Source organism: Cryptomeria japonica, chromosome 10 (genome assembly GCF_030272615.1).
Source record: "Cryptomeria japonica chromosome 10, Sugi_1.0, whole genome shotgun sequence".
In the NCBI taxonomy this organism is placed as follows: Eukaryota; Viridiplantae; Streptophyta; class Pinopsida; order Cupressales; family Cupressaceae; genus Cryptomeria; species Cryptomeria japonica.
The window spans coordinates 699949421-699970784 of record NC_081414.1 but is presented as its reverse complement, the minus strand read 5'-3'; the positions used below and the strand labels follow the sequence as shown (position 1 = coordinate 699970784).

Genomic DNA, 21364 nt, shown 5'->3' with positions numbered 1-21364 from the left:
GAAAATGTGCACCTGTAGGATCCTCATTACTTCTCAATTCTCTTGTCCTCTGCTCCTAAATAAATCCTAACTAATAAAATTTGATGTGGAATTCCTTATACAGGTTGAACAACAAATTCAAGTTCATAGATAGAATGTTTGCATATGTTAATCAAATAGAGGTTTATCACATGCTATTGCAGAGATCTTGAACTATTCTATTCAGAAGGTTCCAATTTCCCATTGGTTTCCGTAAATATCTTAATAGTCACACTTCGACATCCAAAGATGGCTTACTGGGTACACACCAGATAAAATATAAGCTTGTAATGTATTGTTGGGATTATCCTGAAAAGTAGTACCATGGTGTATAGTTCATCTAAGATTCCCAAGATTCATAGGCCATGATAGGCTTGCATAACAGATTATACATGAAAAAGGAAATTGTAAAATATGTAATCAAAATGAGACCAAGAACAAATACACTACAGATCTAAGGATCACATTGTAAAACAAACACCACTGCACAAAAGGCTAGGATCATTTTTCTTACATGATGCTTTGCTTTTTCTGCAACATCTGACATAAATGGTGATGAACTTAATTAACTTTACTTGTAAAGAAAAAAACAATTACTTCTGAAGAAAAGGTTTGCTAACACCTTTACCATGAGTGATATGAAGGGGGAAAGACAAGCAAGTTTTGTAAATAAATTTCGAAGGAACCATAATATTAAAAGAGATAAGCATAACTTGGCTTGATTAAATTTCCAATTTGAAGCAGTTCTCATTCAATAAATAGGCCTCACAAGTCATTTGCATGCAAAGGAGTGAATATCTGTATAATAATAAAAAAACTCCTTGCTTCAGGAGCAGATAGAGGCAGCAATGGCTAGTGTCATTTTTCTTACTTGATGTTCAATTTTTCTTCAAAATCTACCACAAATGTTGATGAGCTTTATAAGCTTCAACTTGTGAAGCAAAAGCAAGGGTGAGGACACTATGTATAAGTGAACATTAGTAAAAGTTGAATATTACAACAAAGAATTTGAAACTTGGGTAACCAAGCTATTACCTCTGTTAAAAAATAAGAAACCTGTTACAGCCACTGGTTGTAAGCATTGCCCCAAAATCCATTTCTTAGTGACGGTATGACCAGCATAGCTCAAGCTAATATCACCAGTTATATCTTACTTTGCAGATGAACAGTCATTATTGGGCTAAGCATGCCTAGTGTCATTATCACTGGTGCTTCGTTGAATTAGCAAGCTTGCATTCACAAATACACGAGTTCCGTGAGCCATTGACCACCCGTTGTGAACGACGGATATGCATCTTAATTGCTGTCAGCTTACCAGCAATCTGCAACACTCAACAACAATTTGGTAAACCATGTATTAGATAAAGATTAATTTCAAGAAATAACTTAAAAGATTTTCTAAAATAAAGGAAGAGCTATACGTTCTTGCCCTATCAGTCAAATCCTCCCTGTATTTTTTTTAAATGCATAGATTAAAATGCAATTGGATATTAAGAAAATGGTAAGAATTCAATATCCAATAGAAAGGATAATGCTTAAAAATCACAGAAACGTACAGCACAAGGGATTATAACATGAGCCAATATGCTAAAGTATTCAATATACTTAATGAAGAGCACACAAATATACTAGGGAGCGGAGGATGGGTGGGGTGTGAATCAGTATAACAATAATCTTTACTTTTTCAACTTAATACCATAAGCATATCAATTGCACAACAACAACAAAATAAGATACAAAACAAATAGAACACACTTTACGTGGAAACCCTTATGGGAGAAAACCACGGCAAGATAGTTGCTTATATAAACTTATTTGACAAATTTCGTAAGCAACGACCTACTGAAGGCACCAACCCCCACAGCTAAGCACCAACTTAGCAAGAGACATCAATCTCTTCTAAATCAGAAGCCACCAACCTCTCCAATAGATACTCCAAACCTTTACTTATGTCTGCTCCACAAATGATGTAACGTCTGCTCCAAATTTTGCCTTATAACTGTTACAAAGTCTGCTCCTATAATGTGATTTAAAGCTGCTTCAAGACTACTACATTGTTTGCTACGAATTGGGTGTAATGACTGCTCAAAATTGTAACAAGGTCTGCTCCAAAGATGACAGAAAAGACTGCACAAGGTCTACTCCAATGACCTTTCCAAAACTGATATTGTGTTGCTTACATATTTAATTTCCACCTTGTCTTCCTTTAGCACTTTTCCAATCTGCCCCACGTCTGCATATAAATCTGCAATAATATCCTTTAGAATCTGCTCATTAACTTCAGTAATTTCTGCTCATATATCTGCAATAGTTTGTCAATAATATATGCTCATAAGTCTGCACCAATCTGCATAAATATCTGCTCATAGGCACTCCTTAGATCTGCTCTAAGGTCTTCTCAAAGGTGAGAAAGATCCTTGTTAAATTCTTGTAATATAATCTCCAAAAGACCTATATATACATCCTCAGATGCCTTTTCACTCGATGGTAGTGTCCCATCAAGCAGGTCGGCCTGCATACTTATAAATTTATTTAACTTTGTTTGCACCAAGGGTTGGCCCAAAACAAACATCACTTAGACGCCAATGTGCATGAATTGTATATATGAGTTCCACAAAGATAGATAGGGAGCCTGAATTGTATGGGCCTCCATCATTGATATGTGCACTAGGCATTCAAATCTTATAAAAGTTTGTCGATTCTCTATTGCTGAGAAGAAAGAAAGAAACTATATTGATGTCCATGAATGACTCGACTAGATCAAACAAACTAGAACATACAAGTACAATACCAAAGAATTAGCGCAAAAGAGACTCTAGAGTTAATGCATATACAAAAGGCAAGAATAGCTAGGACGAAAACAAATAAATATACACAAAAGGGTTAACTTAAAAAGAGTAACTTTCAAACTAGAACAAATATAAATAGATGTGCAATGAGAAGACCCCGCTAAGCAATGGAAATAAACAAAGATGACCCACACGAACCAAAATCCTTTGGTGTCAATATTCTATGATGTGCTAAAGGAGCCAACGGTATTGTTGATCACTATAAGAGTACCAATCCAAAATCACTATAAGAGTACCATTCCAAAATCTACGAATTCTTTTCAAGGAATCTCCAAGGTTAAGGGGGTTGCGTTGGACAATCCTTAGAAGCAGTAGATTTCACATAGAACCCCTTCTAACATTCAAAGCTAAAAAATTGATATTAATAAGAAGGAAACTATTAATGTGAGCTTTCTCCTAAGATCCATTCAATAGAAAAGGGGGGTGAGAGGGTCCCCAATGTCAAGAAGAGGTAAGCTACAACCATTACAATGAGGACTGAGCTGTCTAGAAGCTTTAGTTGTAGTCAACCACAAAGATGAGCAATATCTCATTGATATGTCTATCTATACATGAACCAATATCACCCAATGGGTAGATATGCTTCCAACTATTATGATAGGTTGAAAGAAGGGAAAAAACAATCTAGTAGATCTGGGACTACCACACAGATATATGCATGAACTTAATGACCTATGAAGGAAAAGGTCAAACATCTCTAATCAACGTAATAGAAGAAAATGGATGAAGAATCATGAGAATCTATGTACAAGTTAAACAATAGTACCTCCCATTGATTTCATAGTATAGAAGACATCAAAAAATAAAATGGCCTTAAGACTCCGCATTCTATGGAGAACAAAAACAAAAACTCATTTTACTCTATAAACTATGGCAGTAAAACTTAAAACAATGCTAATGGAAGAACACCCATAACTAGCAAAGGGGAAACCTCAAATCATGAAATAAAAAATGTTGAAGATAAATGCATCGTACAATGGTCCCATAAATGTAAAAATCCATAACTAGCCAAGGATAAACCTCAAATCATGAGACAAATAATGTTGAAGATAAGTGGATCGTACAATGGTCCCATAAATGTAAAAATCCATATTTGAAGTAGAGAGAATTTAAAGAGGAGTGTAACAAACACCCCTCGATTGCTACTAATTTTCTTTATTTCACAACTCCCAACTTAACCAACCACTATTATGGTGACAACTCTATGCCAACACTCAAAATCTTACACTTGAAAGTGGTAAGCTCCTAACGTCAAAGTCATCGCTAGACCTAGACCTATGCCTTGATGGTTCATTCTTGATGAACTTGCCTACGTATCCTCTCGTGGGAAATTAGAGGCTTCCTAGTTCACACTCAAATGTTAGAGGGAGTTCATTCTCTCATCTTGTATGAGATGTCTAAGCTCTCTTAAACCATGACTATTCATTACTAATTTATAATATAATGCTAACTATTTGCCATCAGGTGTTGGTTCCATACCAAACAATACCAATGACAATCAATAGTGTACAAACATGTGCAATACACAGGGGTCATAACATTCTATAATCCCCAATTCCAATAGTGAGTGACTCAACCGTACATCACCTATACATAAGGTGACTAGCTCATACACATCACATATATACAAGACTAGCTTTAGCACACACCACACTACATAGTGGCTGGCTCTAGCATACATCACATATACACGGTGATTGGCTCTAGCATATGTTACATATACACAATGACTAACCAACACGTATGCAAGGAGTGACTAACACATCCACAATGAGTGACTACTCACCTACTCATGGTGCACAAGGAAGAGGATTTAGCATCCTCAACCCAATTGGGTCAAGTATACCAATTCCACATCAAGATATACCAAAACTATACTATGAGGTTGGTCCAAACTATTACCTACCTCTTGTTCACTACTACATATATCGTCAACACCTGCTTCAGGCAAAATTGTCTCGCCATCAAAGTGGGCTAACAATCTGTAGACATAGTACATGCTCCTTGACTACAATCAATCTCAAGTGTCAATAAGCTTATCTTTGAGTGGGTCACAAGATTTATCCATGGGTGATCACCTCAAATGATGAATATTAGCCTACACATTAGAGGAATACAACCTCTACCTATGACCTCATTGAGTCCTAACTCCATCTATTCCCATAAAAGTCAACACTTGTACAAAGCACTTAAGTGGAAAAGAGATACCTAATTACAAATAAGTAGATCACAATCAACTAATTAGGAGCCTATAAATAGTCCTATAGGTCTGGGTAAGATTTTACAAACACATGATAATCACTGGGATCCAACACAAGATGGCCTTTACTTAATCAATTAACAAAAACCGACCATAAGGTAGTCAACCCATTCACTTCATTCAACTCACTATTCAAAAGTACATTATGTATTAACTACAAGTTATCAAATTTTCTTAATTCATGCATAACCATCTAATACCCATTTTGACCTCATCTAAAGCCTACTAAAGGGGGAAGGTCAAACCAATTACGAACAACCCCAAACATTGGAGTTATCTCCCCCCCAAACCCTCCCCCTACGGATTTCAAGTCACAGGAGCATTCTTCGTTGAAGGACTGTCTACGTGCTCCCTTCCAAACGGGATCAAAGTCACACAGTGTTCTCACAAGGTCTCTCAAAGGACTTTCACACATGTTCCCACAACCAAGATTTCATTAGTGAATCCTTTTAATTATTAACACTTGACAGGAGGTAGGAAAAAGTTGAACTAAGATAACAATATAGTAAACCTATACTAAGGAACTTCAAATAAGGTCATGATTCATCCATTTCTCAACTTGATTTCCCCCTAATATTGATCCTAATTCAACATGAGCATTCCAAAACCCTTAAAATTATCTAACCAGGATATACTACAATACTTGGTACATTAATGATAGTTTATAGTTATACCATAGGGTTTTGTTTAGGATTAGAATGTGATTACCACAAAATGATTTGGTAATCTTAAATAGTGCATGAGTATTGGTTCTTGATATTTTGAACCATTGTATTCTACTAATGAGGGACCCCTTAAACATTCATTTATGAGAGTAACTCGGTAGAATAAATATCTCAATTAGGATACATTTACTAACAGTAAGGGTAGTAAGACTCAATATCTATTCACAATGTGACAATTATTTGAAGCCTCAATATGGCTCCAAATGCTATTCAACCAATATGATCAAGTATCATGATCCCACTAATTTTTGACATCAATCAACACGCCATGCCTCAACAAGCCCATATAATATCAATTAAAAGACATAACACAATAGTTATAAACTTTCTCCAAGCAAATTCAATACGTAAGTCGACTCCATATAGTTGACACTTGACAACACTCAACATCCTATAATAATATGCTCTTAATCTCTTCATATCCTTTACTATCTAGTGAAATCCAATACTTTTAAAATAATCTTAGTTCATGAAATATGAAATGTTCACCCTAGCCAATTATAACTAAATATGAAATTATTGGTAAGCAATAAGATATCAAGAGATGTTATATCATATGATTGTAAAAGGATTTATCTCTTAATTTCTACAAAACCATCAAATTAAATGATAGTTTCATTCTATTTAATCATGCAACAATCTAGTACAAGTCCCTTAGTTCAATTGATAGTTCAAATGATACTTAAAGGCCTATAGACATCATGTAATTGTATAAAGCCCGCATCCCAAACCCAAAGCAGATTCCAAAGGTATCAGAACACAACATTAAACTATGCTCAACACAATATGGTTCTAATACCATTAGAAGAATCTATTATTATTTACATTGTCATGCCATCAAAGCCAAACCCATACTAAGTATACTTTTTTCCTAGTTCGTAGTATGAGGATATATAAAAGTAGAGGTTTAATCTATAGCTTTATGCAACCTTTTTCCATTTAGCAGCTTAAGATAAGAATACCTTGCACTCTTGCCTACGTGGAAGTCCAAACACTCAAAGAGAAAATAATTTATAACCTTAAAGGGTTAAGCCATAATCATGCAAAGATGCCACTGTTGGACAGCTAGTTGACTAAGATTTCTTAGATCTATTCATTAACTTCCTTCCGTAACCAATATTCTAGTACAAGGTTCATAAGATTTACTTCGCTCTACATGGTTTATGTTATAATTCAGTGCAAACGTATAATGACCATCTCTATCCTAAATATGATGGAATGATACCATTCAAGAGTACCACAAAGCATATTTTATATCCCTACCCAAGAAATGGATTCTAAATCATTTGTAGCCCATGATTATAGATAAAACAATGTCAACATGAAATTCTTGATAAAATATAGTACCAAAATAATATCATATTCTCTTTCTAGAACGATTATCATGCAGGTCAGCCCTTATATACAACTTTGAAAATTTCCATGGCGAATTTATTTATATAGACCAACCTTCATAAAATAGTCAATTTGTAACCTCCCTGCATTCCAAGAGACTCGATCGTTTGAGAAATTTCTTCAAAAGAATTAAATCCTTTTCAAAACATCATACTACACATACAATGTGTTCCAAGGCACTTGGAACCCCCACTTCACACACCCTTGTGCCCTTACATGCTCACTCTTGTCAACTTCCTTCTTGCAGAAGCTAAAATGACATTTTTTAGTAGCTACCATGATAGGTTACACTTCCTCTCTCCTCCCTTCTCTATGCACTCTCCCTTATCCTCTCCTCTAAAGAAACATTCTTTCCTTTAAGCTTTAGTGGATGTCACCGGCTTGCTGAAATATCTCATTTCAGAACAGGTAGGAAGAACATTGGCAACTTCATGGATTTGACTTTACACCTGCCATTTGCATTTGCTTGATCCTTTTACGTGAATCCTTTTTCTGCCTATCGCACCTTTATAGGAGGTTGAACTAGCTTCAAATGTGAATATCATTCATTCTTGCATCTCCCATATTCCCTGCACTCCACCCTATGAAAAGAATCTAGTGAAATCTCTATCAAAATCACGTGTTCAACTTCTTCTACTCCCGCATTATTTTTCTCCTATGTTGCTTTTGTTCTATACTTCTTCCCCTTCACAAACTACCCCAACATCATGTTTTAATGGTTGTGATGGGTCTACGCGTTTTTTGACCCAAGTTTGCAAGTCTTCATGAGTTTGGAGTCACCATGCATCTTTAAGGGAATGGCCGTCCCCTCTATCATGCCCTACACAATGCTTCATAAATGTGATGTCTCTCGAGTTGTTATCCTTTGAATAAGTTTTCTTATTTATTTATTGAAATTTTTTTCACCAGACTCATACATTGTGGAAGTAGTTAACATGGGGATGTGACAAGGAGGTCCAAGTAACTTAGATATGCCAACAATAATTATCCTCTTTATTGGATCAAAGAAAACCCCTTTCCCTAGAAGAAGTCAATGAGGACCAAATATGGATTTCTTGAAGGGAGGAAGTTGATTCAAAGAAAAATTGATAGACTAGAAGAGAAAAAGGATCCCAAAGAACCAATAACACTAACATTCAAGGAAGCCCAAAGAAGCAATCTCCTTCAAGGAACATAGTGCCAAAAGAGGATATCACCCACAGGACAAAACAAAACCAATCATGGATCTCAGCCTATGTATAAACCAAGTGAGTCTAAGGATACTCTCAAGATGAAGGGATTGAGAAAAAAAATTCAACCTAGACAATACATTAAGGAGTCATCAATTTGCATCAGATCATACACTAAAAGCGTGATAAGCTAAACCCTCTCAACCCAAGGCCAATCACAAGAACCCAAGTGAGGGCCCCAAACCTCAAAACAATATAGTGTTGTAGGCTTAATCATTGTATCAAAAGGACACACCTTTGAAGAAATATCCTAGAAATGTACATTCAAATATTGGCACTCAAGAACAAAGAACAAGGTGAATCCCTTACAAAGACACGACTAAGGGATAAGATAGGAGAGGACCCATAAACTTAACTCTTAGATAAGGATGAAATGAAACCTACAAAGCATCCTTGATGGTGTTGAATACCATGACTTTAGTTTTACTAAGATTCACCACAACTAGTGAAGATCACAAAATTCAAAGAGTACAGCATGTTGTCTTTACAAGATGTCAAGAGAATGAGAAGAGGACCGTGTCATCAACAAAGGGTAATTACCAATACAACATGGTGAAGTAAGTAATCATCATCTACATGGGTACATTGTCTAAGAAAACCCTTAAGATCATCCATGTAGATGGCAAAGAGGGTTGGTGAGAGAGCAACCCAACTTAAATCCAATGGTACTCTAACAAAAGTTAGAAAATTCATGTAGGGTCACGTGATGGCAGTAATGAGAGTATCAAAAATCCCAAAGGGCCACAATTTCAAGAATAGCATATGTCAAGGCATCGAGATAAAAGCCTTTTTAAAGTCCACAAAACAACAAAATACCTTAAAAGACCAATGATGAACCTCTTCAATGATAAACCAAGAATGTGAAAATGTCGGTAGTAGTCTAGAAATCCTTGTTGAAGCCGATCTATCCCTAGGCCTCAAATTCTCATCTTCCAACACCTCAAAAAGCAACTTATCCAATACTATGGCCAAGATTTACAAAGTATGCTAAATCTTGATTGTCTTGTAATTACTTGGATTGGACCATAGTTACTCAAAAACTTGTACCCTAATCTTGGGTATTCATCTCACATAACAAAAATGTATCCCCATCTCAAAGAACTGTACGTGGACATCTCTACATACATCCTAGAAGTATTTCTTGAAAAATATGAACACCCTAAAGATACTTTACAGGTATTATATTAATTACACTATGTATTTCTTGAAAAATATGAAACATCCTATAGATACTTTACAAACATATTAATTACATTGTTTTCATAAGAGACATAGTATTTCCACAATCCATAATAGCATTCAAGACAGTTTCTAAATTTATTGCGAGTTTCTGCATCAACATTTCGGATCACACAATGTGATCTAATCAGGATGAAGAAAATACAGAGTTACCCAAGGACGCGTCCCCGACCTAAAAACCCTTGTCCCCCTCCCGAGGACGTTTCAGGGACTTGGGGACGGCCAGGGGACGTTTCCCTCCATCCCCAAATTGCCCTGTTTTTTGAGGGGACGTCCCCGAAACGGGGGGACGCCTGCCCTAGCTTTGGGGGACGTTCGTACGTCCCGGGGATGACTGGGGACCGTTGGGACGTCCCCAATCCATCCCAAGGACGTCCATACATCCCGAGGACGGCTGGGTACGGCTGGGACGTCCCCAATCCGTCCCGGGGACAGCCAGACGTCCCCCATTCTAAGGCCCTTAAAAAATATTTAAAAAATTGTATTTTTAATTTTTTATTTAAATTTTCTAATATAGGCCCCTTGACCCCACCTTGGGGGCGCTGCCCCCAAACCCCCGTTGAAAAATATGGGGGGAAACTGTGTCGATCGAAGTAGGAAAAATTTAACCTCTGAGTCTATTGATATGCATATTGACAATGTGAATGAATTGAAATTCTGATTTATGAATGCATAATTGCATATTGTGTATTGAGTATTAACAATGTTGTATGTTCAGAATTTACATTCTAAAATGTTTTCAACTTTTCATAGTATCATACACATGCTATATCCATGTTTTATTGTTTTCATATGAATATAATGTATGTATGCATGCTTTATCCATGTTTTCATATGAACATTTAGAATTTTGAAATTTTCCTATATATTTTAAATTTTTCCTATATTTTATATAGCCGTCCCCTTTGCCGTCCCCCGCCATCCCCAAATTTGGCAAAAAAATTTGTCATCCCGGAAATGCGTCCCGCTGTCCCCTGCCGTCCCCGTCTCAGAAACTCGGGGTAACTTTGAGAAAATATGATGTAGATTACAAACCAAGGTTCATTGAATAGAAGGGGGGGAAGGTAGGAACACAATAAGTACAAATAATTTATTTTTGTACAAATTGGAAACAAGGATAATAAATAATAAAGCATTGAAATCAGCAAGTAATTTAAATAAATATTATAATAAATAGAAGTTGGAGCGGGAGGAATGCAAAAAGGACAAACATTTCTTTTTTGCATAAAATAAAAACAAGGATAATAAATAATAAAGTATTGGAAAAGAAATGGAATTTAAATCATATTAATTTAAAATTTCACTGCTATTATACTCCCTGCTATTGAATGCAAAAAGAAGCTTGTTCCGCCTTGATGCAAGAAGTCCTGGTTGTAATGTCCCCAGTTGGGATCCTCTTATACTCTGTCCAAAATCTCAATTTTAGTACATAAGAAAACAATAGAAGGATATTGATGCAAGTCAAGCTGGGCCTGGCACTACTGAGAACAAGTATGTTACTGCCAGTAACTTAACAACAGTTCTGAAGTACCCCAGATATAAGGATTGCTCTTGCAAATGATTAAGAAAAGAAATCACTTATGGCAGTCACTGTGATGCTCTTTTTTTGGAAATGAAGGAAAGCTGGGATGATTACTTCAACCTCCTCCTCTTAATATGACAAGAGAGTATAATTTTAAGCAATGGAAGATAATTCTTTATCAGATTTGATCTCTGATATATCTTCAGAAGAGATATATACAGTGATGACAATTATATGGTATTGTGATGTGTAATATGCAGTAGGATATACACAATGTGAGAAGTGATTTCTACCACCCCAGAGATAGTTCGGTTATGCAATCACTGACTCACAGTGACAATCTGCAATCAATATTTATCACTTAAAGAAATGGTGCTATGTTTGGTCCATCAATATTATGTCAACCTGAATGTGGTCGCTTAGGGGTGATTAATATTACAACTGGTTACTCGGTCAGGCTATTGACTCTCTAAATATGTTGTACACAGTTGCCTGTGTAATTCGGTCAAGCTGTTGACTCTCTATATAGAGCATACCACAGGAAATAAATATATGAAACAAAAGAAAATTCCCATTCCATTTTATATCTTCATAGATCTAGAGAGATACCTCTCTTTGGAAGGTGGTGTCTCTTGAAATGAACACGTCTTTTCTTTCCTTAATCACCCCTTATCGTTTATTTATCATTACACAAAACCTTAGTAAATCGCTGCACCTCACTCTTTCAATTAGTTATCATCAAGTGTTGAATCGATGCCTCCTTAATCTATTGTTTACGCACAAATTTGTAACCAATGTCTCTTACATGGCATAAGTCCTCACCTTGCCCATTCCACTGTTGTGCCTTTCATAATGTAATTCCCACAGATGATGATTCAAGTCTTATCGATATAAATATTGAATGGATCGGTAATAGCTTAGTATGTCGAATCATATGGTCTTAATATTGCATCTTAATCGCTGTCTTTCTTTTAATAATTAATGGTTGCAAAGGCAGACAGATCTGACATGCGTCAGATCTGGTCTGCCACTATGTGTTGGCTAGTGGCTTAATCGATAGGATGTAGCTTAATAGGAATTACCTTCAGGTATGATAAGTCTATATTGTTATGCCCTAAGTCACAGGGTTCGCCAAATTTCAACCATGATGTTCGAAATTCGGCGAACTCCAAAACGCCTTTAAAAATTCGTTCAAATACGCCTTAGATTCGTATGACTGAAGGGCTTAGTTTTTTTCTTTCCTGTCTTTGTCAATAACAAAACCCTGAGTGTGGAGCAGGTTGAGCTTTGAAACATCGCTCCAAGGAAAGTCGATGCGTTATGGTTTTTTCCATCTATCCCTTACGGTTGTTTTTGTCTATTCTTTGTGCCACGGTCTTTCAATTATTTCCTTCACGCCATGGTTTTTTCCATACCATCCTCCATGAATTTCGCAGGTTCTTTCCGTCTCTGCTGCGTGAAACTCCTATAGATTGTGCTCGTGTGCTCCTTCCTCTATCGGGTTGGCCTGTTAGGGTTTTCCACGAACGGGCCTTTTATTTTAAGTTTTGTTTTTCTTTTAACCTTTTGTTTTTTTCCAAATTATAAATTTAGTAGCTTTATATTTTACAATTTTAACCCATGACATTCGTTTATTTATTTAATTTTTTATAATATATTTAAATTAGATTTTTAAATAATAATATATTTATTATTTACCTTTAATATCATTTAGATTAAAATTTCAAACTTATTAATATTCTAATATTTTAAAATTTATTATAAATTATTCAAATTTAATATAACATTATTTAGTTTTTAGTTTATTATTTATATATTTACAAATTAAATTATTATTTATATTTTTTATAAAAAATGTATAAGGCAAATTTAATGTAGATTTTTTTTTCGAATTTTTTACCCTTGTCGAATTTCATCCGAATTTCATTGTTGCCGAACTCAAACTCGAACCTTGTGACTTAGGTTATGCCCATAAGGTATATATTAAATCTTGTTTATTTATTGTTATTAAGATTTTATTTAGTTCATTTTATTCATTTATCTAGAGATATATATATATATATATATATATATATATATATATATATATATATTAATTGTATTATTATTTATTATTAATTTTACTTTTAAATCGGGCATCATCATTTTTTGACTATTTAGATGGGGACATCACATTGGTTCCTACACCAAAGGAGACAATAATGATCTCTATGAGTGATAAAAATGGAAGGAGGGTTGTGGACAAGGACAAAGTGAAGCCTCGGATGCATGGCTTTCTTCTTGTCATCAAAACAATAATTCATTGGGCAAAAACCATGAAAACAAGGTGGAGAAGAGTGATGAACCATGTAGGGAAAGAGTCAATGGCAGCCTCTCAAAGAGCATTAGCGAAGGCAGCAACAATGGAGAGTGAAAGGGAGTAAAAGCTGGACATAAGTAGGTAAAGTTGAGAAAGTGAGAAAATCATCATAAAAAACGAAAATTGTAAAGAAAGTATTGATGACCAAGAGGGAAGATATATAGTTTCATCCACAATATCAGAAGGAACGAGCTTACCTCTAGGAGAGAAGAGAAGTTTAAGATTGTACACAATGCCTTGCATTTCATGGATCACAAGACAAGTGATTACAATGAGATTTCAGCAGCACAATTGGATGTAAACCCTACTGAACCAATACAAATTGATGAGGATTAAGCCATGCTATAAGAGTCTAGCAATTTTAACAATGAGTTGTATGCTAAGGCATTTACATTAAACAATGTGTTTGATTAGCCCATATGCTTTTTGTCACTGTTACTTTGTAGTCTTGTATTTTGTACTTTCTGTTTTGGACTCGACAAATAATATAAATATACTATAGATGTTAGTAGTCATTGGACCAATTGATTGTCAAATGCTACTTGTACAAATTTAAGTTCCTTTTTGTCATATCATTACATAAATGATAAAATGTGACTTCCTTATTGTTTTTGTAATTAGTTTTTCAAATACCAGTTTTTTTTATATTATTTGAATAGCCATCCACAAAATTTGGAAAAATAAATTGCCATGCTCAAAACTTGGAGAAACATTGTCCTATGCTCACCCCAAGGCTTCAATGGGAGAACTCATGCGTTATTTCCCTTAACAGCTTTATTGAGATTTGAATACACAATAGCCATATAAACAGAAGCATCTCATTTCTAGGCGTATGCAGATATTGGGAACTGTATACAAAAACCAATTATTTAATAATTTGAATGGCAATAGATGAATTAACTAAACATAAGTATTGAAAATGAAGTAAATGTGACTTTTAATGAAGTAAATTACAACTCTAATATTATATTGACTATTATCTCAAATTATTTTCTTGCAATGAAGTGTGTGTAACATACCATCTTCCAAGTTAAGTCCTCTGGACCAAGTGGTTGAGCTGGACTTGAAAATTGGAAATGCTTTGAAAACTACAAAAAAGAATTCAGAATGTTAGGTTCCTTGATCATTCACAACACTAAAGCAAGCATGTGGATAAGAAGACACCACTAGACAATAATGTATACCATTGCTTTGATTCTATGGAAAAGGATTCTCCTTTTCCCATATTTAACAAAGCTCACTCTATCAATTTCTAATAGATCATAGTTCATACCTTTGCCAGATCGGAGCGCATCTCCTTAACTTGATTTGGCTTGATGCCATGCAAGTAATCTATAAGCCATCCTGGTTCTAAAGCATCATGTGAGGAAACAAATAGAGCCACCTATTTCAAAACCCATGCAAATATATGAGTTGAGCACGCCGTGAATTGCATGACTCAAAAAAAAAGCATGAACGAAAGAGATTACATTTGGTGCCATATACAACTAAAAAACTATAAATGTCGCTAAGATATACATTCAAATAAGATGCATGGAATGTCTTGAAACTACCCTAAAAAGATATCATCAAATATAGAACACCTATAACTAGTAGTCAATACCAACTTAAGCCTTTGGTCATGTAAATTTGCATGAGCATGCTTAGGAAGTCTTAAATTAAAAGGAATCTATAGCCATCAAGGCATCCCGCATAAGTGTATACAAAATCTTGATAAATAACACATAACAACAAAAATGAATCTCCTAAATTACAAGATTGATTTCCTATTAAATGTCTAAGTGATGTGTCATTCCATATAATGCTCTCACCCTATTCAAATATTCCTACTTATTGTAGATGTGCAGTGGCCTGATGCAAGTCTCTTTACTCAAAGCTACACTTACGAACAAAGGTAGAAATAGAAAAGAGAAGGCAATATAACGATTTAAATTGTCTGTATGTCTCCCAATTGATAGAGGTAGGCACATATAGTCACCATATTTATGTAAGATACAAAAATAACTACCAAAGTTCTTTAATTGGCAATAATGTCTATCTTAACTCTCATATCTGATAAGAGACTAGAAGAAGTGACCTTCACTAATCTCAACCTTCAATTGCAAAAGAATGACAGTGCATTATTTTGTATGTACAGATATGGTTCAAATCCTATAATAATAAAATATTAACCAATATAGAGGATAGTTGGAGCTCAAACCAAAGAAGTCATGACCTCTATAGCACTTACTCCCACCAAGTCTTTTACACATAGCTTCACTAATATTCTTCCTCACATGTAAATGGTGAGAAGTAGCAAAGGAAAAAAATCTGTGGTGAAAACTACATAAAGTGAAACCCATGCCAAACAAGAGAAAACCTGATTATATAAAGTCAGTAAACTGAAAAGTCAAGTGCAAAAATTCCATAAAGAGCACAGGGCAAAGTAAGGATTTCTTGTCATCGATAAAAAAGAGGGCATGCTTTTGACTCAACAAGGGAATATAACAAGAAGCACATGTTTGAAGCATGTCATTCCATGATACATAATAGTTTGGACTCTGTCAATACACACCTGTTGAATGTGATTGCCAATCTCCAAAGCCTTGAAAAAATTGAAATGATAAGAATCCATAGCGTTAAACTAGAGCTAGAAATGCTATCAACCTAAAAGTAAAAATAGGGCATATCCATCACAAGAGCCAGTGGAACGAAGTGGTTCTATTGCTTAATTTCAGACCTGTAACTAGAAACAGTGGTGTGAACCACTTAACCAAGCTTCAACATTAATGCCTTAGCTGTATTATGTAATGTCCCCAGCTCAAGCCATGAGGCTTCACTATGCATTGGCTGTCCTTTCCTTGGATTACCCAAGAGGAAGAGGACTTAGAGCATCATCGAGTAAGGGTTAGAGACTTTGGCTTGTTCCATATTCTATTCTTAAGTTGTGGGCATGTCTTTTTATGCAGCTTAAGTGATTTTAAGTTGTGAGCACATCTTTTTAGGCAATTTAAGTGACTCTTAGCCTAAAGACTTACTATTTCCCCCTTTTGAGTTTAATAAATCAAGAGAAATATACTTTAAGTGATATTTGTTAAACATGTGCCAAAAAGGTCAATAGGGCGTTGGAATATAAGGAGCCTATTGGCTCATTATTTAGGGTTTTATTTGGAGCATTGGATTGCACTTGCAATGAATCTATGGCTGAGATTAAATCATTCTTTTGGGAGTCATTATATAACATATTAGGGTTCTCTTGGAGCTCATTATATGATTAGTCTTTTCTCTATTGCTGCTGCTATCTTTGGCTTGAGGTCTGAAACCCTTGAGTATCCCTGGTTTGGGAGAGACAAATGGGCTCCTCTTAGTCAAAAGGGTGTGTTTTGGTGGAAGGGATTTGGTTTGTGATGCCCTAGCACATCATTTCCAGAGCTGCAAATCATTATCAGGTTTGGAGGCCATTTTGGAGGTGATATGTAGAGTATCAGAATCAAATTTGGGACAACCTAAAGCATGTATGGATGTTTATGAACATGGTTGATGATAATATCAAAAAGGACAAGTAGGATGTCATTGTGAAACCTAGCGCCGGTTTTCTGAGGGTGTCAGCAAAGGCAGGTAGAGTTTTGAAGACTATTCTAAGGTATTTGAGCATAAATCTGCATACCGCTGATCAGATTCATCTCAAAAAAATAAGTAAAAACAATGTAAGTGACTTCTGAAAATTCTGGGCAGATTTAGAGTGTTTTCTGTAATTTATTTCATACTGAGAAACATTCGAAAATTTATATAAATTAGCAGAAAAATCAGACAAATAATATGAGCGTATTTTATTTGCAAATAAAATTTTAGAATTTTCTATTGCATATTTTTGGAGTTATTTTTGTTTTTCCATTATCCCTATTTGGGGATATGACATATTAAAAGCTATAACCTTGGTTTTACCATTATTTCCTTTTTAATATTTAGCCAATCACATCACAAAAGAGCTAAAACATCTAAGCATCTCTATAATCTCTTTGTGGTGAACAATAGATAAACAGTCGTGTTCATATCATGACCAATCTTTCATGAGCAGTGGCTCAAGAACCCCTCACAACGTTGAATAATCCACTTGGACCTCCTTGAAAAGCATACCGATAATACTGAGAAGGCGGAGGTGAATCAGTATTGCATTTTTAATAATTTTAAAACTTGAAAACTCATAGAGCATATTATAAACAATCAAAAAGACACAAACACCAGAGTTCTCATGGAAAACCCTTTCGGGTAAAAAAACCACAGCATCGAAGTCTTTCATTCAACAAAATGGGTACCAACCCAAGATTACAATTTAGGACACCAACCCTTTTCAAAGCTCCAACTTCCAATACCTAAGGCACCAACCCCAGTTACAACACAAAGTTTCAAGTACTGGTAATTAATAACACTATCAGAACTCTTCTCAGACAATCACACATCACTGTCCACTCATACTTCATAACCTGTATTCATTCATTACAATGGTATGTCTCTGTTTTATCTGCTGAAGCAATAAAAAAAAACTTAATAGCTTGGACCAGTATATTAAATTCAGAGAATGTAACATTCAGCTCTTTCAGCATTACTGTCTTATATAGTTTTTAAGAAAATGAGTATCATATACGCTGGGACATGAAGATCATACACAGAAAAAACATAACTTCCAGCCACTCCCCTTTTTATCTTCCTTTGTCAAAAAAAAACGATATCACCCAAAAAACCAAAAAGAGACTTCCATTTTTCAACATCACTAGATCCCACACTTTACACTATGATAGAGCACCATGATTCACCTGACCCATCCGTTTCTGAACAGCACTATATTTCAAAAATCCAATTCTCGCGTCTTTTAAAAAAACACACTCCAGCTTGATACCAACTACAACGCTGAAAAAGATGTTTTTTTTTAACTATGAAGATTCTACACCGACAGACCACGTTTACACTTTCTGATACAAATCAGCAAAAATTTGATCACTAAAAACCATCTGACAAGGCCCGACAATTTCAGCTGCATAAAAACGATTGTGAAGACGCCAATAAAAGTCAAAGAATTCAAATCGATGACTCCCGCCATAAGTATGAACAAAACAGAAGACGTTTTTATTCCCGCACAGTTCAAACCCAAAAAAACGCCCACTTATTATCACTGAGACACGACTTCACAAAGTTGGAGTAAGCCACGACTTCAACTGCTCCAACACAATAAGGAGAATACACTACGTCCAAAACGCAAGCATTCTTCCACACATTTAACGTGTAAACTCTTTAAAAAAAAGGGTGTTGACTCTTATTCTTACCAAATGATTCACTGCTATCAAAACGTCTCAGCCCAAAACTCAACAAAACAGTCTTGGCTACGTGTATATTGTGCAGATAAAAAATGGAAAAGAAACGGCTCTGTTTAAACAGAACAAAAACTCCCAGCCTGCATCGCTCAGACTATAAGAGACAATAACCAACTCCAGCCAACATACGTAAGCATCAAAAATAAACATTCCTCTCTATCTGACATAAAAAAACATCTGTTGGAGAATTATGTCTTCAGAAATGACATCTTCAGCAATATACAAACAGATAGATTTGAACACCTGTCCCCAAGCTGCCAAAAGGAATCACACTGATCAAACAAACAGTCTGAGACAAAAACGACGTGTCAACTTGTGAACTAGAAACACAGCAGATACTAAGAAAATCCTTTTAGATTAGACAAGCAAAACATGGCAAGCTCAGTAGAAACACTGATTCAAACCAAAAGCACTTGACATCAATGACAAAATGTACAACACTCCTTGCACATAGATGATGCTCATAGGAGTGAAGCATTGGGGCTTCCCCAAAGTCATCCAGCCCAATATAATTCAATCTTAAGAATGCTTAATCATGGTCAATAATATTTTATTATTCCCAAATCTCAAATCACTAATTAGTTTTCAGATAATCTCCTGCAGCTCCTCTCTTATAGTGATGCTCTTTAGTCATTTTCTGATAGTTATTTGATTGACTCTTCCTCACCTTCTTTTCACAACTTACAACAGCCAAAATTTATAATTTAGAAACTTCAATCCAAACACAATTACCTACCATATATGTAACATTAAAAGCTACCTGTTATGACGTTTTCACACATCGCCCCATTGCAAATGGGGACCCCCTACTTTTTAGGCCCTCCCGGTCTTTTGGCTTTCGTTTTTAGGGTCTTTTCGTAGCAGTCTCTTTGCTTTGCGAATGTTCGGGGGTCAAATTGTTTAAGTTTGTTTTTCGTTTGAGTGATTTTGGTGAAGTCTAGGGCATGTTTCATTAATTTTAGGGCTTCTGCCTTTAGTCCTAGATTTTAGGGGTTTCTACTAGGGTTTTGGAATAAATGAACATGGAACTAGAATCAAGAGTCAAGACCCTTCGAGGAGCCTCCCAGTAAAATTTGAGTGAAAACAGAAAAGCTTTCTATTTTTAGAAAGTTCCTATTTTTTAGGGATTTTATTGTGTCCCGGAATGTCTTCATTTGGCCAAAAATTAAACTTATTGTTTTTAGTAATTTTCTATTTATAGTAAGTCATTCCTATGTCATGTTTTGGGGTCTAACACTGACGTTCTGAAAGTTTCTATTTTTCAAAAGTTTATTTCTAACAGGACCATTCAAGTAGGCAATGAAGATCAAGCATTCATGACTACTTCTAAATCCGAAAGGTTTGAAAAGCAGATAGAATCAGTCAAAATGGCGAAGTGTTGAAAGCCCATTCCTGAAGTGGAAAGCTCAAGAAATTTGTCTCTGTCCGGGAAATCACATCAAATCCATATATGGAAGAGTGATCATGAAGAAGCCAAAAAATCATAAATTCCTTCCTCAAGCCAAAATTCCGCTCAAATCCAGAGGAGGGCACCAAAATGACATATTCATAGAGAAAGGATAAAAATCAAAGATTCCTCCTCCATGGCCAAAATCCGCCCAAGCACTCAGGAGGGCGCCAAATTTGAAGTGTCACAGAAGGAAGGAAAAATAGTGAATTCCTCCTCACCATCAAAAATCGGCCCAACACCCAAGGAGGGCGCTAAAGAGGGGTAGTGAAGGAAAATCTTCTAAATCATGAATTCCTCCCCTATGAAGAAATGTCGCCTAGGAGTGAAGGAGGGCACCAAAATGCAATGTCAGGGAGGAATGGAAAAAGTGTGAATTCCTCCTTCATGGTCAAAATCCGCCCAAACACTGTGAAGGGGCGCCAAAATGAAGAATACATGGAAAATGTAAAAATATCATGAATTCCTCCCTCCTTGAGGAATTGTGCCTTGGCCAAGGAAGAATGTTGAAATGGCTAAGTCAAAGAGAATCAAGGAAATGATGAAATTCCAAGACATAGGGAATTCCATGCCTAAGGTGGAAAACTGAAAATTTGTCTAAGGCATGAAAATCCAAGGGTCAAGGAGGAAATTAAAGGTTAGAAATGAATTGAAAAAGCAGAAAATCCCCTCGGAAAAAACTTTAAAAAATCCATTTTTAGACACCAAATCTCATCTTAATTTCAATTTTTTTGCAAATTTGGATTCGAAGGGGAATTTTCTATCTCCTGGACCCGGGACCTAGATTTTAGGAAAGTTCCTAAAAAATAGGAGATGTCAAAAGTTGGTCAAAAAGCTCCCTATGGACATGATGAATTCAAAGAGCACAAAAGTTCCTTCCTCAAAGAACAAATTTCCAAAATTTCTTCTCCAGTTCCAAAATGTGATCAAGGTTGGAAACAAGACATAAAAATCAAGGTTCGGGAAAAAAAAT

At 35.5% G+C, this 21364-nt stretch overlaps 1 protein-coding gene across 1 annotated transcript in view; it reads right to left on the bottom strand.

The window, feature by feature from the left end:
* Positions 1-731: 731 nt before the first annotated feature.
* Positions 732-21364, bottom strand: part of LOC131040478 (probable arabinosyltransferase ARAD1) — a 33225-nt gene continuing 12592 nt past the window's right edge. Inside the window, exons 7-9 of the mRNA XM_057973416.2 lie at positions 14870-14980; positions 14616-14684; positions 732-1340 (exon numbers count right to left, since the gene is read on the bottom strand). Of these exons, the coding sequence (XP_057829399.2) occupies positions 1221-1340; positions 14616-14684; positions 14870-14980 (300 nt within the window). The 3' untranslated portion in view covers positions 732-1220. The remainder of the gene's footprint in view (positions 1341-14615; positions 14685-14869; positions 14981-21364) is intronic.